At 38.2% G+C, this 27,710-nt stretch overlaps 1 protein-coding gene across 1 annotated transcript in view; it reads left to right on the forward strand.

Annotated features, from left to right (window-relative positions):
• Nucleotides 1-27,338, forward strand: part of SIM1 (SIM bHLH transcription factor 1) — a gene marked incomplete at both ends in the record, with an annotated part of 39,454 nt that extends 12,116 nt beyond the window's left edge. The window contains 3 exons of the mRNA XM_079550016.1: nt 17,423-17,588; nt 25,361-25,763; nt 26,608-27,338. Coding sequence (XP_079406142.1) covers nt 17,423-17,588; nt 25,361-25,763; nt 26,608-27,338 — 1,300 coding nt within the window. The remainder of the gene's footprint in view (nt 1-17,422; nt 17,589-25,360; nt 25,764-26,607) is intronic.
• Nucleotides 27,339-27,710: the final 372 nt, after the last annotated feature.

Here is a 27,710-nt window from a genome sequence, read left to right on the forward strand (position 1 = left end):
CATGGCCACCTGAGTTCAGCGGTCATTTCACTTCCCTTTAGTAGCAACAGAGTGAATATAAACCCCTTGTTCCTCACACCCCAAGAGATTTCCGACTGCTGGGGGCCACGTCTGCGGCTCTCCCCTTGCAGAAGCCCGCACTCCTCTGCCTGCCCGGGGCGGCTGCGGGCACAGGGCTGGGCTTTCCTCCCCACCTCCGGGTCGAGCTCGAGGCGCGCTGCGGGGTAGATGGCTGAACCGAAATAGCGCGGCTCCTCCGCCCCGACCGACTTCCTGTCCTTTTGCTGGTCTTTGTATTTTTGTGCGTGTACGCGGATTTTAGAAACAAGGTTATATTTAGAGCTGTTTTTAGCCTGAGTGATGTGTGGGAGGGCTGTGTGCTCTCCCGAGCTTCCCCTCTGAGCGGCTTTGGAGAAAGGCTGCTTCTCATCGACTAGAATATGGGCAGAAGGCAGAGCTGGAGTCCATCACGATCCATGGTTGCAACCATCAGGGACTACAGGGGCACCCTGACTGCATGGAACCCTGATTTTGGTAGTGCAGATTGGTCGAGGTCTTATCTACTCTGATTGCCTCTTCATTGGGTTTCTGCTTTGCAAGGCTGAGCACTAGTGCTATAGTGTTCAAAGTCTGCATGTGATTAAGGCATTTAATATAAATTCTCTGGCCCTAAAGCTTCTTAAGGATGATAGTGGCTCATTCCAGTGGCCCAGAACTAGCTGAAAGGTGCGTGGGTAACAGCTTTTGGCACAGACCCTCATGGTCAACTGAACAGGCAGAAGAAAAAAATGGTGAACCTCTGCATATTGCCCCTTAATTATGGGAACTGGAGAGAGAGTTTGGAAATGGCAGAGTTGCATGTGGGATTGCAGGATAGCATCTGAAAGATGGGATGCCTCTCACCATGGTTCCTTTGAAAATAGGAAGTGCCAGTGTACAGTGAACTTGAGTGAACATACCAAAAGGGCCACCAACTTTGGGCAACATTGGACACATTCCTGAGTTTGCTGAAGGGGCAGCTGTCTGTCCCCTGGCATGGTATCCTTCACTTGGGCAAAGTCCTGCAGGGGGTTCATTTACTCATGGCAGAAGAAGCTTTCTCTCACTCTGGGAGGAATGTGACGTTTTGGGCAGGAGCAAACAGATGCTGGGTGGTATAGTGGCCTGCCCAGTCTGAAAGATCTGTGCCAGTGCAGGCTGAGAGGCACTGCCTCTCCTTAGAGCTCCCCTGAGCAGTATGTGGGAGGAAAACAGAAAGAATGAGAAAGGGTTTGTGTAGGACTCCTTCCCCAAACACACATTCAGTTAATTAAATAAAAAAGGGACCATTTCCATCTTCCATAAATCCTAAGCTTTGTGAAAGTGAATTCCAGAATTGAGAGCAAATGTTTTTAATAAGTATATATACTGAACTGGATAGGTACGGTGGCAAGTGCATGTGAGCAACAAGAGGGAAGGTTATTTTTTGTGTAATCAGAGTGTGTCAAAAACTTAATGTAAATGACCTTTAAGGATTTCAGCATTTGCTCTTCTTTGTATTCTGCTTGGCATACGCGAGCACAGACAAAGAATATCTGTTTCTTTTATTTGTTCTGTACACACTCTTGCCATATTATTGATTATTAGCTGTGCATGTTTATCACATAAAGGGACTTGAGTATGAGTCAATTAATAGAGAATGTAACTGCTGAAGTTAAGTTTATATTTAGATGGCAAACAACCTTCCTTTAAACAAATGGGTAAAGCAAAGTGCAAATCCTTTGACTTTTTGAGCAAGAACAAATATTATAATAATTTGTCCCTAGAGAAATCTAAGGAAGCTTTCCTATATACATTTCCTCGTTCTTTAGCTTTTGAAAGAATAACAATAGCAGTACCATGCAGTGATAAAACCATGCAGCAATAAAATGGATTAAGTATTTAATTATGACTAATCTATGTTGATGATATAGTACATACAAGTTCCAGTTGCCCTCTTCACATTACACTGTGCATCTGGCTGATTAGAAGCACAAATTGAAGTACGCAATTTGTTTGAAAGATTATTTCACAAATAAATGCCATATTGATGAATGTTTTACGTAATGATGTGGTAAATGCAATTTAGAATGAATTAACAGTTAATTGTATCTTCAGTCTTCATCTTTAAATTATAACTATTTATAGCTTTGTGTACTACCAGGTTTAAAATAGTTGGATCAACACTGTGATAGCATTCTGTGTGGTGAGTTGGACTTTGAAAGCTCTCCTCCCTGGCATATTAAGCAGGCTCTGGGGAAGTCATGTTTCAGATAAAATCATAGCTCTTAGAGTATTCTGAGACAATCGCAATGAAATATTTCCATTGCTTTTCATAACTGTTCTCTTCTGCTTCTGGGTCTTTTGACCTGCTTCCAGGTCTCACCTCTTGTTTCCTAGTCAATAGGAGCATTCATACCTCATATTACCATACCTCCAGTCCCACTTTTCTTCCGCATTTCTCTCAAATCCACCTGTTTGGACATGTGGCAGAGTACTCTCCTCAGCCCAAGGTACATGGCTTGTATCTCTCAGGAGTGTGATGGAATGTGTAGGATAGTGAATAAACTGGGGAAATTATTACAGTAGTAATACTGCACATCTTTACTCATTTCATTAGAGGAATGACTCATACAAGTGTAGCTATCTACCTTTAATACTCAAGACGAGGCATGCTGACTTTAACAAGGTATTTCTTATTTTTAATTTTTTCCTTCAGTAGTTGTAAGTAGTAGAAACAAATCTGACCTGTTTTTCCTTACATTTCTCTGCATTAACGAGAATTTTGACACTTCCAGTGCACAGGACTGAATCCCACCTCATCTATTCGGTCTGCATTTTTCCTAGGACTAGAAAACCTTTCTTCACTGGTATGATCTGATTAGCAAAGTAAATATGTAATAGAACTGTTTTAATCAGCCAAAATTCTCAAAGTGCACATGCCTCAAAGAAAAAAGCATGAAAGGATTCCTCTTGAACTATTCAATGCAATATTCTGTTTGTTTGCCATAGTTTTTATTGCAGAGTTGTCTCCCTGAAGCACCGTTTATATATTTCTTGCAAATAGGAGACAGGCTTCTCCAGGTGTCCACAATACGCTTCTGCAGTTCTTCTTTGTTCATGTAGGGCCTTTCTTAGCTACCATTTATTTAATTCACTCCAAATTTCTATGCTTGTATTTAAACCAGGTGACGGTAATGGCTGAGGCACTAAAACTGTGTGCCAGAGTCTGCAGCCGCTGCTTTTTTGAACCCAGTTTTATTTGCTAGAGTGAGGATTAAAGGACTGCAACTTAGATCCACAGGAGAGAACAAAACAGTCATTAGTTTAAATGCATGCCTACTGATGGTCTCAGGCAGTGTGAAATTTAGGACTATGAGGAACAATCCGTATTCCAAGTAAGAAATGTGACTTGAAATGCTTTTCACTTCATCCTTCTCCCATTCAGTGAGCTGGCTGCTACGGCCTTTGGAAACTTGCTGCTTCCAAATGCTGAATTACAGATCTTGTAAAATGATTGTCTAGGGGTGAGACATGTTGAGCAGCAGATTTAGCAGCAATAGCTAAAGCAATTACTATCTCCATCTGCCCGCCTTGACTCCATTGACGAAAGTTCCAGGGCCCACCACAGGGATTCTTACTCCTAAAATGCCACAGTTAATGGCTCAAGGTAAGCTGTCACAGATTTCACTTTGCACAGAAGCACAGCACTGTGTGCTGGAGCACAGGTGTTTCTGCTAGAGAGAATGTTTGCACGTTATCCTTGCTCTGCCCCTCAGCACCTTGAATGGCACAAATGAGCCTTGTGAACAGCACAAGCAGCTCTAGGTGCCCATGTCCCTTTTGGGGTCAACCCCAGTGATCCTTCCACAAGACACAGGTGGAGAGCACAGATTGTGGCACTGATGGTTGAAGTCAATTACACTATCATAGTTGATAGGGCTGAATGCAACCAAGGCCATTGGAAAAGTGTCTGCTGGTTTTACCACATGACATTTGTATCATTACAGTACCAGTCTGAATTGTATCAGTGGCTGTGCAGAAGAAGCAGGCCATGCAGTTGAGCTGCTTCCAAAAGATACTATTCCCATTATCATGGAACATAAGCACAGACTTGGTTTAGTGATGGGACTTGGATGATCAGAATAATGATTGGGCTTGATAATCTTGAATGTCTTTTCCAAACTGGATGATTCTATGATTCTGTTACCCTGCCAGTTCTCAGTACACAACTGAGTGCTGAACTGGCTCTCACTCTCCTAACAGCAGCGGCATGTTCCTTCAGCAGGTTTACGGTTTTACTAGCTCTGTTTCTGTTTCCTTAATCTGTTGCAAGTTTGCTCTGTGCAGCATCTCTGTACTGCTGATTCTCATGTTGTTTCACTGTAATTACCATGTGATGCAACAGGTGTGATAGGTTACTTAGCTGCTTCTGCAGTAGGCTCTTCCCTCTACCTTAAGGTGCTCTTGCTAGCTCTTATTCATACGCACAAAAACATGGCATTTAGAAATGTCCTAAATTAAGTGTTAACAAATAAATCTCCTTTGTCCGTTCAACAGTGGCAAGTATCTGTTTAAAATCTAATTCTCCTTCCCTCACCTCTCTTTTGTACTTTACAGCATGGGCTAGGCTCCAGCACACATGTTCGTACTCAGTAGGTTACTTCAGAGGCAGCCCACTCGCTTTGATGACACTATTTATGGAGGCAGGCATTGCTCTGTGCGAACAAGGGTACAGAATCTGACCCCTCTGGAGGCTTGTGACGACTGCAGTCTGGAGTCAATCCCATGATCTTAAACACGCTTACACAATTTATTCCTCTTTGGTTTTTTTTTGTTTTGTTTTGTTTTTTTTCCTGTCGTCCACTTAGTGCAATTAAATCACAGAAGTCCTGATTTACTAAATAATTTGAGCACATGTGTTGTGGTTTAACACTGGCAGGCAGCTCAGCACCTCACAGCCGCTTGCTCACCCTCCCCTGGTGGGGAGAGAATCAGAAAGGCTAAAGTGTGAGAACTCAGGAGTTGAGACAAAGACAGTAGAGATAAAGGTAAAGAAAAAGCTGTGCACACAAGAAAGGCAAAACAAGGAATTCCTTTGCTATCTCCAATCGGCAGGCAGATGTGCAGCCACTTCCAGGAAAGTGGGGCTCATCGCAAGTAGCTTCCTGGGAAGGCAAACACCACTGCTCTGAACATCCCTCTTCATTCTTCTTTCCCTCAGATTTTACTGCTCAACAAGATACCATACTGTACAGAATATACCTTTGATCAGTCTGAGTCAGCTGTCTCAGCTGTGTCCCCTCCCAACTCCTTGTGCACCCCCAACTCCTTGCTGGATGATCCCTCCTGGAAATAGAAAAGATCCTGAAGCTGTGTAAGCACTGCTCAGCAACAATTATAACATCAGTGACTTACCAACATTATTCTCATCCTAAATCCAAAATACAGCACCAGCAGCTACTAGGAGGAAAATTAACTCTACCCAGACAAAAGTGGGACAACTTGGCTGGCTCTGAAAGTGCTTAGACGTAACTTTCAGTGCATGATTATATGCTTGTGTACTCTGTTTTGAAATAAATAAATAAAAACACACACACAAAAAAAAACCCAACAAACCTTAGGCGCACACATAGAAATAAGAATATTTCTTGTCTTTGCCAAATAGAGATGGCTGGAAGGCCATGTTCATTACTATGTTGAATTGGGACTTAATGAAGAACAGCTGGAATTTTTCAGCTACAAACCACTGTGTATAAATCTCAAGGGCAGCAATGTTGAAAATAACAGCTATTATCTGCTGAAGTTTCAATGCAACTATGGAAACTCAAATGCTTGGTTAACTCAAGTCTGGCAATATCCCCTAGTATTGTGCAGCTACTTTGGCATCACCTACAGTGAAGATCTTTAAACCCATCCCCACATTCACCCTTCTCATATCTGTGCTTTTGGTGAGAAAGCCAATATGGAGAGTCTGCCCTGAGGGCAGCTTTGTTAAAAGTAGCCTGTGGCTTTCAGTTCTTTCTGTACAATGTTTGGCAGCTTGTAGCTCAGACTGTTGCTACAGAAAACTCCCTGACTTAGGACATGGTTAATGGAAACCCACCCAAAGGCATTACATGCTGTTTTTCTCTTGCTGTTTCCAAAGACTGTTTTGTACACAGAACAAATAAACAATCTTTATTGACTGTTTCACAAGGCATAACCAACTAGAATATTTGCTCAAATAAATCTGGATATGGGGATAAATAACCTACTAGCTTTTTAAAATTATTTTTATTTTGCTAGCATTTGCAGCCAAACTGCTGAATATTGTTCTCCCAAACAATTTTGTTGATTCTAAGCTGTGATTAGGGGAGTTAAAGAAAAAGTATCATCTTTTGAAAGATAATCAACCTCCTTAGCGCTTCCTGTGAAAAACAGCAATGGGAATGGAGGTGTGGCTTCAGTTCAAAGTAAATTGTATACCAACACGTGTGTAATTTAACATGGGAGTATGCAATCAGGGCTTCCATTCTTCCATTATCTAATGAGCTCAAGAGCAGTAGGAGAGAATATGTATTGCACCATTGGCATGAGTATGATATACTGAGTGGTGTGCTGCAAATGTGCTACAGAAATGCTCACCAAAAGCACAATAACTATCATATATTGTAATAATTTGAATTTGTTGCACAAATACAAATCAAAAATATGCTTAGTTCATTGACAGCTTACCTGCAGTGTTGGTCCAGAGACCATTATAGGTTGGCAGGGGAGATAATCTGTGTGTATACTGTGGACATTTGCACAGGAGCATTGAATAGCCTAGTCAGAGACTCTCCAGGCACCTAGGTTATGTGTGTATGTACTCTGATAGATGTACAGTGAAAACAGATTGGCCAAAACCAGGTCCCCCTGCCTGTTTGTGACAAAGCAAGGACCAGGAGAACAAAGGTGCTAGCCAGATGGCAGATTTACATTTCATAAGAAGGTTGTAGATAAAGACTATTAAAAATTCTATTTTCTGAATTTGATAGTAGTGAGTGTGCAATATATGGTGGTTTAACATACTCTGTGGCCCAGAGGGTGTAGGTAGTCAACCTAACAAAGGTTACATTGAACAAATTTTAACATTTAATGGACTCAGTTCGTAGAATCATAGAACATCCCAAATTGGAATGGATTGCCCAGGGGAAGCTGTTCTGGTGCCTGACAACCTGTTGGTGAGGAGACTTTTTCTAATCCCCAATAGAGCAAGTGACCTCAGATGCTCCTCATACATCCTGCCCTCCAGCCTTTCACCATCTCTGTAGCCCTCTATTGGACGCTCTTTAGCGGTGAGTTATATGATAGCACATAATAAATATAATACGTACTTTGAGGAGATTGAACCAGTAATTAGCAGGAAAATAACAAATGAAATGCCTTACAGCCTTGTGATATCAGCTTTTCTGGTTGATGTTTAAATCTTAAACATATTATATACGATATGTCTATAAAAGCTGGATCACCAAGAGAGAGTGATATGAACAGAGCCCTAAACACAAGTAAACAAATAATGTGGATGGGCTTTGGCTGCAGGAGAAGTTTGTGAATAAAAAAACAAGTAGATTAATTTGTAGGTAAAAATAATAATAATGAAAGTGACTAAGCCCCTCTCGTTTCAAATGCTAAAAAATACATATAATTCTTTGCCCTTCTTTCTTCTCTTACCTTCAAGATTCAGTTGAAAAGCATTTCTTAACGTATCATGGTTACTTGCTTTGCGGGCAGAGAATGACAAAGAATGACCTGGAGGGACTAAGTACTGTCCCTTAACTAAAGCTGAGGGCCTCTAGACAACTGAATGGGAAACAAATTTGTTGTAGAAAAATCTTGCTTTTTCTGAAGAAAGTGAAAGTCTTATGGCAAGAAAGGGTGAATTTGATGAAACAGAAAGTGATCTACTGTAAGTGGGACCTCCTTGTGAAATGAGGATCATGAACCATCCTGGACTTAACATGCTTTGCACGATGGGACCAAGTTGATCAGGAAAAGCAGGCTAGAATGATGGACAAGTATGTTATGAGGCATGCAGATAGGAAATTTGCCAAGAGGGAGCTAACAGAATGAATAGTGAACCAATTTTTCAAGCACTTTGTTTTTTCTTAGATAAACCATTCTCTGGTCGAAAAAGATAATCAGGAAGTCTGTCAAATGAGATATAATCCATCTTCTCAAAGAAGATTAAATTATCACAGTAAAGGTAATTAATTTTTCGATGTGTTCACTTCAGGATTTTAGGAAGGTTCTTGCAACAAGAACTTTAATTATGGGGAACACAGAGGAGCTGATCAAACATGATAGATTAGAATAGATTAACATTTACAGCAAACTGTTAAAAGTAACAACAAGTTGTCAGGACCGCTCTTCATTGCATTCTTTTAAAGCAATTGAAGTACAAAATTACTGACCAACTATGGTGAACAGTGTAATGTAAGAAGCTGAACAGGATCACATACATACTGATGGTGACTGTAGCAAATACTTTGGAAAGAACTTCAAAATAGGGCAAACATGCAATAATGCTTCTCCAGCACTTTTTTTCAGCATTCAAAAAGTTCAAAGGACACCCTACACAGAGCTGATACCTTTGAATGTATTTGTTGTCAGTGTTTTCCTGTATTGATAGCCCCACACTTCTTGTATTAGAAGGAAAAGTGAACACCTGTTTCCTACATATTTTCTCTGTATCACTCACAGTTTACACATCTTTTCTTGTTCTTCTGTTATCTCTTTTTCCTACCAAGGAATCTCCTTATCTGTTCTGCATAGAGAAGCTGTTCCAAGATCATCGTCCTTGTCTCACTCTGAGGTTTTCAAAGGATGTGATCAGAGCATACAATATTTATATCCAATCTTGTGCCATCACTTCAGTCACTGTTACAAAATACAGAGTAGTCAATTTTCTTTGAAGTTTATTTTCTGTATCAGCCATTTTCCTAGCCTGGAGCTGGTCTGAGGCTCTTATCTCTAACACAGTACATAGATTTTAAAGTGAAAACACCTAACGCCCTTAATGAAAATTATGAAGACATCCTTTTGGTGGTCACATTGCTTGCATTATTGTACTATAGTAAATTTCAAGATTTAAAAACTTGTTATTTTTTAATTTCTGCCAGTCATCAGCAGTCTTTCTCAAATTCTTTTGTCCAAGCCTATCATATAGCTATATGTCGTACTATTTCAAATAATTTCTGCTCAGTTGGGTACACAATAACAATAGTATTACATGTGTTCAGTCAAGTACTTTTATTCATAGAATACAAATTTATTTTAGCAGTTTAAGTAGGTGAGTTTAATGTATATTTAGTCAAGCGTTACACTAGTGAAGGCTTAAGCAGATTAGAAATAAATGACTCCAATTAAAGAACACATCTGTGAAAATTGGTGTGTAATAGGCATGGATGAACTGTTTGCATACCAACTGTAAAGAAATCTTTAATTATTAACTATCTGGAAGAGGTTCAATCAGGGATTAATTGTATAGGACATAGTAAAAACATTTGTACTGAACACATGAAAATTTTGAAAATAAAAACATGTTTTACCTCAATAATGACATGAGTACTGCTCTCAGACAATGTGTTTTATCTTTTCTATTTTTTTTTTCTTCTCTTGCATGTAGTAGATACGCAGCCAGAGGCAGCATCTGAGATTTAGCTTAGTAACATTAGCTACCATATGCATTGGTAATGGGAGATTATTCCTTCAAATAAAAAACTGGTTTAATAGGCGAGGCAGGCAAAAAATGCTCCACAAAAGAAGTGATTCCCACAGGAAAGTATTTTTTACCTAATTTTTACAGTTGGAATTCAGAAAGATTAAGGTAGAGATTCTCAGAAGTGATAAGATCTGGGCTAAATTTGACCTTACCCAAATTAGGAGTCCCATTGGCTTCCTTGAGGGTAAGCTCAGACAAGTGCCAAGTGCTTTCAAAAACCCTGTGATACAGGATTTGCACAGCAGTCGATGGAAGGGTGAGAGTTCAATTCAGAGCAACTGGCTACTAGATCAGTGTCTTAAAGTTGTCAGTGGTATTCAAGGTACCATTATTTTTTTTTTCTAACACACAAAAATATTAATAAGATGGAAATGTGAGTCTACCTATGTAAAAGCAGTCTGTTGTACTGTTGTCAGTGTGGTTTTCTCTGAAATAGAAATAGTCTTACATGAGTACATCAGAATTTACATTTGTGTAGCACGAATTCCTGTGGGGATCCTCTGTACCTGTATGTGCAGAAAAAATAAGACCATTTAAAGTTTCATTTAACATGGCCTTTGGTTTATCCAGAAATATTACCTGAGTGTTCAGGTGAATGTAATGGAAAACTCCAAATGTTTACAAAGAAGTCACTGTAGTGTTTTAATCAAAGCTGACACTTCTAGAGATAAATCACAGAGTTCTGCAAGGTTAAACGTGCCTTAAGATAAAATGCTGCACTGGGTTCTGTTCTTAACTGTTTTGTGGCCACTCAGAAAAGAAAGTATTGCAAGCTATTCACTTTAATTCCAATTGCTCATTATCAGGCAGATTACAACATACACAAATCCTTGTAAGCTCCTGTCAAATACACTTCTCCATTTAGCATGACATTTACTAAACATACACCAAACATGACTTCTAGATGATTCTGGGCACATTTGAAAGAAAGCACTCCTGGTAAAAATGAATGTTACAGAATTAAAATCAGTTCTTTATGTTTTATTTATTTATATAAAGCATTTTTTTCAGGGCTATATGTAACTAAAGATGATCATTATCTTTCTATGTAATTATCCTAGGATATCTAAGGCATTTTATTCACAAGCAATAATAAATCCCTGGTGCATATTTTTTTATCTAGAAAATCTAGTAAATAAAGACCAATGTAAAAAGAGCTCCTTTTGGAGCCAGAGATGGCTAGACATGTGGTTGGGAATGACAAACTGTACCTTCAGACTGCTGAAAACACTGCTACACCATGATTATCTAGAGGCCAGGACATTTTATTTAACTCCAACTGACAGTTAAATGACTGCACTCTGAGCTGAAAAACCAATCAGGGAAAATATAAAATTTCTCTGACAGTAGCTCTCTAGAAGATATCCTCAGGCATTTATGTTACATGGTCTGAATAGGAAACTTCATGCTTCAATTTTCCTGAACGTATCAAATCCTCCAATTGAACTTCCTGGTTTGGATTGCTCTATCTTTAAGAGCAAATACAGAAACATGATATCATGTACATGAATCTCATGGCTGAAGAGGCTGTAAACTTTAAGTCAACAAGATGTAAACAGCTACTGTTGCTTATGCTATTTATGGGGATAAATAGGTGGTTGGCACTCAATGAAGGGATCCAATATACAGATACTTCTCCAACTAGATGCAGTGCTTAACCATTAAGTGTCCTAGTGATAAACAACCACTTGAGAGATTTCTGGAGGGTCTTTCCAAATAACTTGGTGAGCTTTATGGGGCTTTTCACTCAGTAAATTTTAAGGAGGATCACCAATTGCTGATGGAAAAACTGAGGCACAGAGTATCTCTGAGGTCACACAACTGAATGACAGTGTGGCTTCATAGCTTCATAGCAGTGAAGTTCAAGAGATTTTTTTTCCCACTCCAGACTAGTATCATGAAGTTTGATTTCTTATATGAGTGAAGAGATGCATTGCTATTGTGATTGGTTCAGGAATATGATAAGGGAATTGCGTACTCTTCTCCTGACAGTCTCGTGAACAGATCGAGGCCTCTGTAAACACTTCTGAGACACATTGTACATGAATAGAGAACACAGCAGATGAGGAAACTGTCTGTTTTGTTGCACCATCTGCTGATTTAGAAAGCCATGAACATGACGAACAGCCAGAATCTGTTCTCTTTTCACTCATCTGCTGAATGGCGCTGTAAGCATTGCATGAGCTGGAGTGCAGAAATGTTAAAAGTTGCAAGCATTGTTTAAGAGTAGAAGAATAATATATTACAGTATTGTCATCAGATCAGATGAGGAAGTGCTGGGCTTTTACCACCTTCATGGCTGATTTTTACTGGATTGTAGCAACTGCAAAATAGACTGAACATTAATGAGTTTAAAGTCATACTTTTATACTGTTACATCGGCAGGACAAAATTAGTTTTCTCAGTTTTTTAAAAGAAAGTGCAGACAGCATTCATATATTCTCTTTTAATAAATATTTTTTGTGCAGTAGAATAAATTATAAAAATGCATAATGTGCTCACAAGAAATAATAGTGTAACTAATTAACATCACACCTTGATTGTTTTGCACGAACAGTGCTTTCCTCTTTACTTCAGTGGTGTGAACAATTGTACTTGTGATGCAATTTGCTCCATTTAGGTTTTACTTGCAGCCTGTATTTTGTTTATTACACTAATATGTTTTAGGAATGAAGAGATACAGGTTATCCCACGTTTGTCAGAGCTGTACGGTCACTTGATGCCTTCGTATGATTTGGTATGATTTCCACTGACAGCATGATCATTACATAGTTTTCAGGCTATAAATGGAGAGAATAAGTGTAAGATCTGTTTCCAGCTGTATATTGGTGTTTTGAAAGTATGAACTGAAAGATGCTTCTAATACAATAAGTTCATGTATAAAGACTGAATTTCTGTAAATTTTCTTTGGAGCATCTAACATCTTTTAATAGAAAAAATGCATTGTAAATATTTCTCTCTTCATTGATTATTGATGTATTTTCAGTTACTGCATGTATAGCTTATTCTTCCTTTCTCTCTGCTGAGACATCAGTGTAAACAGGCACTCTTCCTTACGGCTTTTGCAGATTTTTCAATGGGCAGAGTATTCTTTCCTCTTGTTCTGAAAGTTCCCATCTTGTTTTGAAGGTTATGCTGTTTATGAGAGTACATACATTAGAACTTTTTTTTATTCTTGAGTGTGTTTGTCCTCCTTCTTAAGTTCATTTGGTTCATTCTGAATATTTATGAATATTTATAAATATTTAATATTTATAACACTAATGGGTGTTATCTTGTTCTTTCCTCTGGAAAAGTTCTGGTCAGCTGCTCTTGCTATTTGAAAACATTTTTTTCTGGGTTTAATTTCTCTTGAGTTAACGAATCTTAATATTTTCAAAGTTAATATGCCATTAGCTTTCTAAAGTTAATGTCTGTTCATTTGTTTTAGATTTTTTATTAAGGTAGTCCCAAAGATCCTCCTATTTCTTGAAGAAACACAAGTATAGAAAACCTCAGTTTTTTCTCTACAGTTTTGTCTTGGGCCTCCATTACTAATTCCAGACTTCCCAACACTATTTCTAGCAATACTCTTTTCTTTCTCTCTCTCTTTTTTTTTTTTTCTCCCTCCAAGAAGGCTGTATAGAAAACTCTAATTTTCTTCAATTTCATGGTGAGTTCCAGTTGCCACAATTGTGTAAGCCTCTTTTGTTTGCCAGGAATTCAGGAGCTATGTTATTCTGATGCTCATTCACTGCTCCTTTTTGTCTACATGCTAATCAGCCATTACCTCCTTTTCAAAACATTGTTAACCAGACTTTTCATCTTTCTTCGTGCTGTATATTTTGGCAGTGATAGTAGGCAGAAAAAATCTTCTGTTGCTGATTTGTGAGCACTCTTTACACAAGTCTTGCAGATCCAGCTGGCACAGAAGTCATGGGCAGACAGATTGGTTTCTTCCATCAAACACATTTCTCCTCCAGCTTTTGTCCTTCTCAGAGAAGTACAGTTGGTGTAGGCTTTGGTCTTATTTTCTTCATGATGTTACCTCAAATACAACAACAGTTAGGATTGAAGTTTACAATGGGCATTGAAAGAACCAGCGACAAGGCAAAGTAGAAACGCTTCTGGGAGTTACAACCAAGAAGACAATGGGAAATAGCATATTTAATCAAATGGATGCTGTGCTTTTTCTTTTAATTTCTTTTCACTTACAGAGGAGCATGGTAATTCAGTCTGTAGGTGCCTGATACATTGACCATACCATCCCAGTTCTCTTTGGGGGGAGAAAGGACAAGGAAGGGAAGAAATAATACATTTTTGGAAGCATATGGTTAGGAGTCAAAGAGAACCTAGAATTTCCATCCAACTGTGGAAGGAATGGCTGTTTCCTATCATGAAAAGGTGGAGGTCTTCAATGTGTTTCCCTTTGCAAAGAAGCATTACTTTGGTCTTGTCTGGATTCAGTTTGATCCATATGTTCTTCATTTAAGAGCTAATTTCCTGTAGATATTCTGATGTTTTATAGTGATGATAGTTGCATCAGAAAATGAGATAAATAGTAGATTGTCAGCAACATACTCCTAGCAATTGAACACATGCCATATCACTCTCTCTCAGCAGTCTCATATGGATAGAAGTAGATTATATAGATCCTGAAGGTGAGGACCTTGGAAGAAGGTGTTCATACCCACCACTTTTTTTTAATTACTTGTAGAACATGAGTTGCAAGACTACTGTGTTAATGTGACTGTGTAATAGTAGATACAGGGGTCTGAAAACAAGAATCTGGAGATTGCAGTACCGTGGTTGGCGGAAGTTTTATGAATGCCTCCAGGAAGTTGTCAGAAATTCCATCTGTTGTTCGTACACCACTAGGAGCTCTGGTTCCTCTAGTCTGTTGCTTCACACTACATATGGATATACTCAAAGATTTTCATTTCTTGATGGAACATCTCCTCCATCTGACACTGAGAGCCCATCTTCCATATTTTCTTTTTTTTTTTTTTAAACTTCTGGTATTTATCTTGACCTGTTTTTAGTGGTGTTCTGGTATCTATCTTGGATCTTCTGAAGGGTAGCTATGCTAGGACAGGGATGGCATTGATTCATGTCTTGATGATGCAAAAAATTCCAGGTGTTTCATCTGAAAGGAGAGCACAGATGTGTTCTTTTCCTACCCAGAAACTTTACATTGAGCAACACGAATTTCAAATTGTTCTCTACTTGTTCTAAGCAATTGGCAGCAAATACTAGCTTTTGGTGTTTATTCCAATCTGTGGTGTTCTGGGAAAGTGACTCCTCACCCCAGACATACTAAGGATTTGGGAAGGAAATATATGACAGCACATGAGATTTTTGGACAGATCTGACATACCCGTTTTCCAGATTCTTATGGCCTAGAAGCATTCATTATACATGTAGTCTCTTATATTTCAATGCTCAGCCTTTATACAGAAATAAAGAGCGTGAAGGTACTGTTGAAGTGATAATCTATAGTCTGAATACTGAAGTGGGTTTCTTCCAATTTTTTAAAGACTCTGACAGGAGAAGGAAACAGATACTGGCATGCATCAGAGATGGGTATATAATGGCAGGGCTTCTCTAGTAGAATGGGAAACAAAAGATTTAGTAGGTTATAAAAAGCAAAACATCTCGGTTTTGATCTTTTCTGATTTGTGTGATTTTGCATCTGACGTTGAGACCACAGAACCCTTCCTCCATAATTTCTTATAATCAAATTGCCAGGGAGAATGTGTATATCACAGTGAGATTGATGTTTTTATGACAATTGATAATACCTCATGCTACTGTAGTTGTTAAATATGAAGATTAAAGGACATCTTTTGTTTCTGATATTTTGTATAATAAAAAGGTAATTTGATAAGGCTTTTGATATGGAGACAGAAGATTTGCATGTTGAGTCAGTGTCCATATCAAAATTCTGGAGGTAAGCATGGAAAAGATTTAAGGTTTCAAAATATCTGACAGGATCTCTATATTCAGAATGATAGCTGCATGCATGGTGTTTGAAAAGCCAATATATAGCAGAGTTTTAAAGGTAAAATTTGAAGCAATGATCACATACATTTTCATTACATCAGTAATTACACTTAGCGAATCTCTGCACATTATGGATTGGAAGAAGTATACTCAGCACAGTTCTAATGGCAGTGATTTGCTTCTATGTGTTATGTATATATACATGGAGACACACACATAGTCCGCAAAAAAACATAGACTGTCAAAAAACAGTCCGTTCTACCAAGTTTATTTGCAAAAAAAAATTTAGTGTAGAATTGGGTTGGATAAATCATCTATTCTGCAGGTTTATCTTTGGCTGTCCAAATATTCATCCTGTTTCATTTATGTCAGTGACTTACCAAGTTTATCCTTCTACAGCTGTTTTTTAAGTGAAAGGATTTCAGTGTACTAAGCTGTGATGTGCTCAGATTGTGACAAAGTTCTTTTCTAAAAAGCAAAAACAAAACTGTCATGGCTTGCATCAAAATACATGTGATTCTAGAACAAGATATTGTTGCTAAAGCGGGGCGAACAGTTTACTGTTATGAGAATGAATCTTTAGATTCAGACGGAGCATGGGGTAATGTCTGAATGAACATGCTGCCTCTTTGACTGCATAAGTGAAGCATTATTCTTTCCTTGCTCTCCTTCTCTGCTGATTAACACAAAGGAAGAGAAAACCATGAATCCTTCCTCTTTTCCTCCAGGTAGGTAGGTGAAGGAGAAGCTCCTTCTCTGCTCTGTTTAAATGAATCATTGTCAGAATAGGTTCCGTATGACTACATGAAAGCTGGAGAGCTCTTTTCTTACTCCCCTGGGTACCAGCAGAAGCACAGATGTTTTCAGAGGGGCACAGTTTAAAGCATATGCCCTCATTATGGTTAGAAAGACATCATCAATAGTGCCAATTTTCCTTTATTTTATGTATTCATTAGAAAATTTGAAGAAACTAATACTGAACGTAGTGAGTTGCCATTGTACCTAACTCCTCATAGAAAATCTCTAGTACTTTGTGAGTGTGTGGCATACCATTTAAATTACAAGATCTTTATTTAATTAACTGTTTCATCTGTCTGGAAAGCACTTCCAGTGTAAAAGACTCTTCAAATAGAGGAATAACAGCTCACAGGATGCACAGAAAAAAGATTCACAAATTTGCATCAATTCATCAATAATAAAATGTATAAACATAGTTTATAAATGTTTTCCACTTATAAAAATGTTAATTTATTTAACCATCTGCATATGAAGGCTGTTATCCCTATCCATGTGCACTAGTGTCCACATATACACATGTGGTAAGTTTGTAGCTGTACAGTTAAAAGTTTGAGGAAAATGTGTCCTATTGCTCAGCTCTGTGACCAATGCAGAACTGTAGTGAAAGTCTCTGAAATTTCCATCCCATTCAATTTTTTATTACTGAAGATGTAGATCAGTTTGATAATAGTTGGACACAAAAAGAAATCATATTTTCAGTATGAAAATAGTGCTATTGGTTAGTAAGCTATACTACATAGATATATAACGGCAGTAAACTGCATGGTTTTGTTTTTTGTCCTTAAAAATATCTTTCTTTTCCACTCCTGCTAAGAAGGAAGGTATGTTTCCCATTAAGATATGAAGTGAATTTGTTTTTCACTTTTGCCTTTTACATAGGGATACTGAATATAAAGGACTACAGCTCTCCCTGGATCAGGTCACAGCTACCAAGCCGGCATTCTCATACGCAAATTCAACTCCGACCATAACGGATAATAGAAAGGGAAGCAAATCTCGCCTCTCGAGCACAAAGTCAAAATCAAGGACATCACCGTACCCACAGGTAGTTGTCTTTGGAAAACAAAATTAAATCTTTTTGAATATCTTGATTTTGACTGCTTTTTTAACCCACGCAATTAGAATGGGCCAAAGAGCGCGTTACTCAAAGGGAGTAAAACACAACAGGTTATAAGGTGTTGAGACAGGGATACATTTCTTCAAAATGTTTCTAAAAAGCTAGAAGCAGTTATGCTTCAGCATGCATAGTAAATCATAACCAACAACAGTAAGAGCACAGCGCTCTGAGTTAATAACGAGTGAACAAAAGGATGAGTGAAAATGTTGCTTTTGAAATACTTGGTTTGAGAGGACTGGGAGTATTGCAGTCTGAGGAAACTTGCTTTACCTTCCTTTTTGATAATTCCAACATATCTAGAAACTTGCCAGATGTTTGACAGCAGTTTAACACTGAAATGTTAATCAAAAGGACTGAATTTTGGGTAGGGATAGAAACGAGCGAGCTAGTTGAATTGGAACAGGACAGCTTTGGAAGAGAGAAAGAACTGATAGGTGACTACTATCAGACTTTAATTTCCCAGATTTCATTTTCATGCTTCATGTTTTAGACACATGCCCCTGCTTATAGAATGGGCCAGACTCTATTGAGTCTCTGACCTGCAGCTTGCCTAACAGATCTGTGTGGCTGTTCCACAGACAGTGCCACTGCGTTTGCACTATTACATTGCCAGCCATTTATCTCAAATAAATCTGGTTTGTTGAACTAACCATTATGTTTCCTAAAAAATGTTGCACAACTTCAGCTCTTATTCCACTACACGATATATAGAAGAAATGTTTGCATTCACGATATAATATTGCATAGCTATATATTTTCAAAATGTCCAGATCAATATTTATCCAACAGTGAAACTGAGGACTGTAGTTTCTCTGTTCTAAACTTGCTCCCATGAGTGTACAATGTCAGCCCACATGTCTACATCATTTTTTGCTTTCTTTCCTTTTCTCCTCAAAAGTACCAAGGGTAAGAGTTTTAGAAGAATGACAGAAACTTGGAAGCTCAATTTTAAGAATCTAAATTTGCCAGACATTGTTCTGACTGTTGTTCAAACATTTGTTCACAAACATTTCTATGAGTTACTGAAGAGTAGCATTCTCACTTGAGTGCTCTACAGCAAATGATTGTAATAAAAATGATTTAAAGAAATACCTTTATCAGGTATCAGTAAAATACCTACAATTAATTCCAAATTATATTTTTAAAGAGGATTATCTATGATTTATTGAAATTACCCTTTGTTTCACCTTGTAAGACCCTTTCAGAAGTCATCCTTTACTAGTGGGACAATTGCAAATGAAGACCTATCATCCTCGCAGCAAAGTTTGCTTTTGGCAGTATAACTTTCACCAGCACCACTTCATTCTCTCTGCCTCCAGAATAATTCTAGAACTAGCAGTGCAATGCTGAGACTATTGGTTTATCGGGGATTGCTGTCTGAAAGCTGAGGGCATTTAGTCTTCAGTTTCACTTTGCATCCTTGTAATCAGCTGACTGGTAGTAAAGTCACAGATTTCATCATTCATAAGCAAGCAGCAGCACAAGTTGCCAGTATCTTGAAAAGTGGTCATACCATTCATTACAGCACATCACCACAAGCAATGCTGGTAGCTTGGCTCTGTATCCCTCTTGTCCTCCTTAACCACTGAATAAACTGTTGAAATATTAAGTAAAGCTTTTGCAAGGATCATACAGCAGGTGGTATAGTCCGTGTCCCTCATCTCCAGCCCGTGTAATTTGCCAGTAGTGAAGAATTAAAATGTGACTTGAAAGCCATGTCTGGAAAGTGAGTACATGGGTTTTGTTGTGCAAAGGAGCCTGTTTGTTTTTTTGTTTTTTTGTTTTTTTTTGTTTTTGTTTTTTTTTTTGTGGAGAAAGGAAGCAAGCAATCTATTAGTAAAATAACAGCAGTGAGGAAAGTAATCTCTCAATGTTAAGGCCATCTAAGAAATTTTAAATATAAGTTGCTGGGTTTTTTTTTCCCCCTTTCTTCACGGCTTTTAATTTGGTACTTCACTCTGATGAGAAAAGGGAATCACATGCTTTTTTGGGTGATGACTAAGAATCCACTCCCTTGCCAGCTGTGTGCCCTAAGAAAGCTACATGAGATGTGAACTGTAAGAAAACCATGTTAATAAGTTTCAGATGAATATTCAGTTCTAGGGCAAAAAGGGAGTGTTTTGGTCACCTAACAAAATGATAACGTGTGGGGTTTTTTTTCCCCTCAAACCTAATGCAAAAACAGGCATATTGCAATATGGTGCTTTTCAGTGAGTTCATTACATTGAAGGCACTGGTCATCATCTGATTAACGCTGGTTGATACATACTTAGTGGTCATGCAGACTCTCTGAAACCTGTCCCAGGCAGGGATAGGGTGAGCAGAGAGGAAACTAACTCAAAATTCATGGCACAGCACAAGGATTTGCCAAAGCACTATGAACAGTGCTCTTACAGTTCTGTCCAACTAGAGTGGAAGGGAGCTGATAGAGGAGGTGGAAAAACTGGAGATGAAGACTTGATAGAGGTATGCAGGAAAAGGAAACTGTGAGTTGGTTAAAAGTTATCTACCCATCATTGCCCATAATAATAATAATAGTAATAATAATAGCTAGGGACTTTCAAAATCTAGTCCTGGACCTCATTTATTTTGTGTTATTAAAAGCTAGCCCTGGACTTCATTTATTCTGTAAACAGGAAGAAGCAACAAGAATGGAAAAGCATTTTAATTGTGATCATCTGAACAGTTGCTTTGGAGTTTAGTCTCCCATTAATGATGATTATTTTAAGAAAATATTTAAAATTGTCTGTTGTCTGTCTCTAATGAGAATGTTTTATGGTCAATCTGGATAAAGTTTTATTGCTTCGTATCTTATCTTGGTTCTTGGATAAAGATCATATAAATATATATAATATATATATATTTAGTGTATATGTAATGAGAAAGCACACATAGGGATGTGCCTATTAACAGCTGGATGGGGACTTTGGTCTGTGTTACAGCATTCACAAATTTTTGGAAGTAATAGATTTCTCCAGTAGTGTATATTAGTTATTGCTAACTCACCGCCACAACTGATAGTGGAGGTAAGCTAACTTTATGACTACTTTAGACAAATAACCTAGGTTAATTCTGCAATCCACCACTACTGGACATATTCCCTCCTCCTTTAAAGAACAAGGTAGAGACATTGGAAACAGGTTGAATTCTAGTCAGCCTTTCATTTATCATTTCTTTCTGTAGCCTAAGGCTGTGGTAACTTTTAGCATATTCAAAAGCAAAGCAAAGCCCTCTTTTTATAGTAAACATAACTCCTGATCTGGTGAAGAGTCACCAGCAGTGGGGGTTATTTTAATGGACATGCTGTATTACTTTAATCTAAGCCTTTCACCATCTGTTCTGTCTATAATAGTGAATGCAAAAAGAACATATTTTACATTTCAGGATTACATTAGTAAAAAGTAAGATAAAAGTGATTTAAAAGCATGCATATGTTCTTAGTACAATGCTGCCCGCATCTGTGATGTTTTTTTCTCATGGTTAAGACAAAAATCAAGAGGAAAGCTGTTAATGCTAATGTAGTGAAAGTTTTTCATGGAAAAACAAACTCTCAGAGAGTTTTGCTGTATATTTTGTGTTCATAACAATAAAAATCTGAGCAGGCTGACAGAAAATTAGATAACTATAACATCTACTGTTTGAACATTTGACAGTGTGTGTGGAGAAGGCTGATGTTGCTGCATGTGGCAGAATAAGTGCTTAAGCCAGTCAGATACCTGTAAGAATGAGAGATCAGGTAAAAGAATATGACTCAAGAAATATTAAAATCATCTACTGGCCTAATTCACTTCCATGGGTTCCCTTAAAGTAAGCTTGTCTCAAACATGAAATTGGTATTTTCCTGTTCCCTTGCCCCTTCAGCTCTTCTGAAGTCTTTCTTCAAGTAAAAGGAGCATCTGTGATGGCCAATAGCTCCTTTCTGTGTCAGTGCTAATCCTGCTGGTGTGGCCTCACTGCTTTTGTACACTGAAATAACACTCTGGAAGACAGTTCCAGAGAGAAAGATTAAGAAAAAGATTTGCAAATCTCCATTTCTGAGAGAACTGGGATTGTCTAGTCTGGAGAAGAGGAGGCTCAGAAGAGACCTTATGTTCTCTACAACTACTTGAAAGGAAGTGGTGGAGAGGCAAAGGATGACCTCCTCTCCCATATAACTAGTGAAAGGACTAGAGGGAATGGCCTTAAGCTGCATCAGGGGAGATTCAGGTTGGATATCAGGAAAAATTTCTTCAAAAGAGCGGTTAGGGGTTAGAACAGGCTGCTCAGAGAGGTGGTTGAACACTGTCCTTGGAAGTGTACAAGAAATGTTTAAATGTTGTACTAAGGGACATGATTTAGTGGGGAAATATTGGTGGTAGTTGGAGGCTGGACTAGATGATCTAGGAGGTCTTTTTCAATCTGAGGATTCTACAATTCTGTGATTTCTAGTATTTGGAACATCTGGAGGACCATTTGATTTATTTATTTTGTTCTTTATGCTAGAAGACAATTTAGAAAACATCTGAAGTTATTGCCTGTCTGAAGGAGTTCTTCATGATGTTTAAGTTCTCTTCTGGTTAGACTTCAACAAAGAACAAAGCTAATAAATTCTACTGAGAGAAGACAAAGGGCAAAAATGGCAGAAAGGAAAACATTTTTGGTGAGGCAGGACTGAGATTAAGAAAAAAATGTTTTCATTAGTTTTATTTGGCCAGAATTTTCATTAAATCAAATTGTGTTTTCTATGGTCTTTCATCACTTGGCATATGGGAGCCTAATTCTGACATGAGAGATAGTGTTTCCACTGCCATCTCAGTAAAGCAGTATCTTTGATCATCCTTTCATTTCTCCCCCCATCAACTTGTCACGCATGCCTTTATTTGGAGACTCCACCTGTCAACATCAAATTCCCAGAAGAGGCAGTCTAAGGACTGCAGCAGTAGAGGCAGTCTAATGATGCCAAATTGAGATGTAATTAACTTTGAAAGGAATTCGACATATTTTTGGCCTACGTCTGCTTCTGTTCTACCTTAAGAATATAAGCAGTCATACCAAACATCGGTAGACAACACTGGCCACAAGCAGTTCACAGTGTTATTTTAATTCCGTGCATGGCCTAGCAGCTGCCAAGGGTCAGATCTCAAATAATCATCATTTACATCAAGTACAAAGAAAATGCATGAAGCATTGTTGGTCTTGTCTACATGGTTATATGACATTACATGGTGCATTTCTGACATGCTGAACATAGACTGTTTGATATGGTTTCTCATTCTTGTAAAAGTCTGTGCAACTGAATCCCTTCCGGTTAGGACCAAGATTTAAAAAGAAAAAAAACATCATTTTTTCAGTTAAATGAGCTTCCTCAAAAGAAGCCAAGCTGGGCCCTGCTGCATCCTTAGAAGCAGAGAATAGATGGAAGAATATACAGTAGAGCCAAATGAAATTCAGAATTTTCAATTTGAAAGATCTTTGGCAATTAGTACTCATTTATTACCATCATAAGTTGTCAAAAAATATGAAAATTCATGATAAAATTATTGAGAAATATATTTTCTTGTCCTTCTCATGAAAGGAGTATATAGTCCTGGTTTTGTTTTTAATAAGATAAATCAACTTTCAACATTTTTATACTTAAGATTTATATTTATATTGTCTTACATTTCTGTTTGAAACTTTTTCAATTACAAAAAATCTAGTTTATAGAAAACAATTAAAACAAAACAAAACAAAACAAAAAAAAACCACTCATAAATAATACCAAAGGTAAGAACAGGTACAAAAGCAGTTTTTTTGTTTTGTGAATTTCTATCCTAGCAAAAATTACATAGTTAAAATTTTCTTTTTTTTTTTTTAATTGTAAACTTCATTTTGTCCATATATTTTCTTAAAACATTTACAGTAATTTAGTTATTATTTATGAAGACATATTTGTGACTAAGCGGCTTGAAAATGTTAGATTTGAAAGGATAGCAGAAAAGTTAAGTGTACCAGTTGATTACTTAAAAATATGATGGCTGAATAGAATTCCTAATTATCTTGAGCTGCTGAAATTTAAAGAGTTCTTTTGTGGCTATCTAACTATATTACTTTCATTCAAAGTTAGATGTATTCTTTCATTACTAAAACATAGCAATGAGTATGGTGATACTAGCTTGCTGGCCTCCTCCATGTCTACTAGAAAGTTCTCTGCCTATAGGTATTCTATCAAATACTAACAAAATATAATTTACTACTTCAAAGCCATGACCCTTTCTTTCTTGCCTTTAAATAGCCTATCTTGTTGACAAACAGTATTCACAAATATGAACTGGAATAGTGAAGCAATACCCAATTAAATGCCAAAACTGAAGTAGTTCCACTACTGACGTTGCACAGATGGTTTAAGTTTCTGAAAGTCAAACATCTGGTCAATACTTTCAATTGGTAAGTGCATAAAACCTTGATCCTGGCTGATAATGAGGAGTTTCATAGCAACTCAATCTAATGAAAAGGAAGGTAAGTTTATGTTTTCAGGAGAGAGGCCTAATGCCTATTAAAAGAAAAAAACAGAGTGGGCATCTGGAAGGTGAATGAATGATGGAATGGGAGAATTCCAAGGTTTCATGCTGTAATACATTGATTTGTGACATGAGTATGCAGTATTGAAGAGGTGAGCATGTATGGCTTTGGTCTCATCCCAGACTGTAATCATGGGTGAAATTGATTTAAAGATGTTCCACGCAGTTTGACATTTCCAATAAATAAAAAGATTAAAAAATGAGATAGCTAAATCCTAGGAGGTTAAACAAAAATTCTTTTTTTTTCTCTCCCAGGAAAGTATCCAAAAGTTTCAAACACTTACTAAGAATATCTAGAAATTTATGGAATTTTACTTAACCCTTATTTCTGCCATAATAACATTCATTCTCCTACTCTGTCTGTGCTTTTCAAACTGCTGGCTAGTTCTTTTTTTTTTTTTGTCTTGGGATGGCTCTGCTTAAATGAGGGTGACAAAATGTTTGCTCTATCTGCTTTAGCAATCAGTTGGTTTTTTTTTTTTTTTTTTTCTGGCAAAAAATTGCTGGGTTTTTCTTATACCCACTTCACAGCAGATCTGTGATTTCTAATCTCCTACTAACCTACTATCACTTTTGAGCTTTTCTCTTTAGTAGTTTGGGGAGTCCCAGTATCTACAGGAAAGTTTCTTGTCCCAAATAATAGCAGAAAATAAGTTTCAGAATATCCAAGGTAAGAAAAAAAATGGAAAAGAGAAGGGACTTTGGGAAAAAGAACTTGCGAACACATTCAGTTTCAATTTGACATGAGAGAATGCTCTAGGAGTGGTGTTATAAAAAAAGTACTTTTGCAGAAGAGCCTTGGAGCACCATTGTTGCACATAAGCAGCAGCTTTCAAGGCAATGAGAAAAACCTGGACATATTAAAAAAATATTGACTTGCCACACTGTTGTTGGTGATCCTAATATCACACATCATAAAAGAGATGGCTATTAAGGGCTGACATGGGATGTTTTAGACATTCATGATGTCTGTCCTGTCATCTGTGAGCTCATTAAGGATGTAATACAGGAAAGGATGAGGAGTCCCATCAGAAGGTGAAGACGTGTGGGCATGCTAATGAAAAACGCTCTATTCAATGCATACTCTCTATATTTCCAGTGCCGATACTTCAGATTTCATTGATTCTCACTAAATTCCCTGCTGTTTCTCCTGTTTTTCAGTACTCTGGATTTCACACTGAGAGATCTGAATCTGACCATGAGAGCCAGTGGGGTGGGAGCCCCCTCACCGACACAGCCTCTCCCCAGCTGTTGGAGCCTGTGGACAGGCCGAGCTCCCATCATGATGTCTCCTGTGCCTACAGACAGTACTCGGACCGCAGTGCTCTCTGCTATGGTTTTGCACTAGATCACTCAAGGCTAGGCGATGACAGACATTTCCATACTCAGGCCTGTGAGGGAGGCAGATGTGAAGCTGGCAGATACTTCCTTGGCACACCGCAGCCAGGAAGGGAAGGCTGGTGGGGCTCCCGATCAGCCTTACCCCTGACTAAGTCGTCCCCTGAAAGCAGAGAAGCGTATGAAAACAGTATGCCCCACATAACTTCAGTGCACAGGATTCATGGTAAGAGATAATGGGATTTTCAGAAGTGGTACTTTCTCAAATGAAGCAACAGTTTCAAAGTCATGACACAAGTGGGCAACTCTATGCAAGATAGAGGAAATAACGCGTGTTCCTACCTCAGAGGTCATGGGTATAGATATGAGAAATACTTATAATTCAAGTTGTTTAACAGACTGCTTAGCATGCAGCAAAATATATGTAGGTTGCTCCAAAAGTAATGCCTCCTATTTATTTCCACGGAAACTGCAGCAGCTAAAAGTAGCATGGTAACAGTATTTGTTAGAGCTAATTCTCAGCTTCAAAATACTATTTTTCAACACAGTCACCCACCATTAGGTATCTGTCAGGTTGCACCCTCAGTGTATTAGCACAGCTTCAGAAAGTGAAATCGATCAAAACTTCACAAGGAAAGGCTGATTTTGTGTTTTGATAAATCTAAAGGCCCTTAAGTTTAAAAGGTAGTCTGAGAGATGTAAGATTGCAGCTGACACCAAAATCAGAGTTTAAGGTTGTAAGGGCAGATGTATCATAAAGTGCTGCTTTTCTATTAAAATAATCTATCAAACACAGGTTGTATCTAAAGAATTCGTAAGAGCTAATTAGCACAGTTCCATTGACTTGCAGAATAAGTCCTTTGGAGATAGAGAAGAACAGTTCTATTTTACTCTAATCTGAGGTAAATTGTCCTGGAAAGCAAAGAGTCTACCGTGGACATTCCTGATGACTTTGCCACAGTTCACTTGCCTCTGTGTGGTTTTCTGTCTGCAAAACAATGTTCAGAGTGCATGTTTTTAAAGACTGCTTCCTTCAACCCCAATTTTTGTTGTATTTCTCTCTTTCCTAGGAAGAGGACACTGGGATGAGGACAGTGTTGTTAGCTCGCCTGATCCTGGCTCTGCCAGTGAATCTGGTGACCGATATCGTGCTGAACAGTATCAGAGCAGCCCACATGAGCCCAGCAAAATTGAAACTCTAATAAGAGCCACCCAGCAAATGATCAAAGAGGAAGAAAACAGGCTACAGTTACGGAAAACAACCCCTGATCCACTAATCTCCATTAACGGCACAGGGAAGAAACATACAATTTGTTTTGCAAACTACCCGCAGCAACAGTTGGCAGGGGATATCTGCCGCGTCCCGACAGTTGCCAACACTCCTCCCTGTGAACACATCCAGCAACGGGATGGAAAGATTATGAGCCCTCATGAAAATGACTATGACAACAGCCCCACAGCACTGTCTAGGATAAGCAGTCCCAGTTCTGACCGAATATCAAAACCTAGCTTGGTTCTGGCTAAAGACTACCTGAATACAGACATGTCCCCTCATCAAACTCCAGGTGATCATCCAGCAGTTTCTCCAAATTATTACAACTCCCACAGGCAGTACTTTGATAAACATGCTTACACATTAACTGGGTATGCCCTGGAGCATCTATATGACACTGAAACCATTAGAAACTATTCACTAGGCTGCAATGGATCACACTTTGATGTGACTTCTCACTTAAGGATGCAGCAAGATCCAGCTGCAGGACACAAAGGGACATCTGTTATAATAACCAATGGAAGCTGACACTTTTTTCTAAAAACTTTTGTGCTTTAAAAAGTAACCTTAGAGATCTAATTGGAAGATATAATATGTTTTCATGCCCTTGTCATTACCAGCATTTGATATATCACAGTGCACTAGAGAGACTAACCTAAGGTTTGGGAAGACGAGTTTGTTAACAAATGTTACTTTTAAAACATAAAAATGCACTGGCATGCAGGGTTAGAGGGAATGGAGCTAATCTCAAAGTTGGTGCCATTTGAGGTGTAAAAGATGGAAGAGATCTAGATAGGGAGAACCTGGGCAGGCTAGCAGAGCCATTTACATGCACTGTACAAGAGGGGTTGTTTTGGAATTGCTGCCCAGAGCAGACCTTCTGAACCGTGTCTGTTCCAC

Source organism: Tetrao urogallus (genome assembly GCF_951394365.1).
Source record: "Tetrao urogallus genome assembly, chromosome: 2".
Lineage (NCBI taxonomy): Eukaryota > Metazoa > Chordata > Aves > Galliformes > Phasianidae > Tetrao > Tetrao urogallus.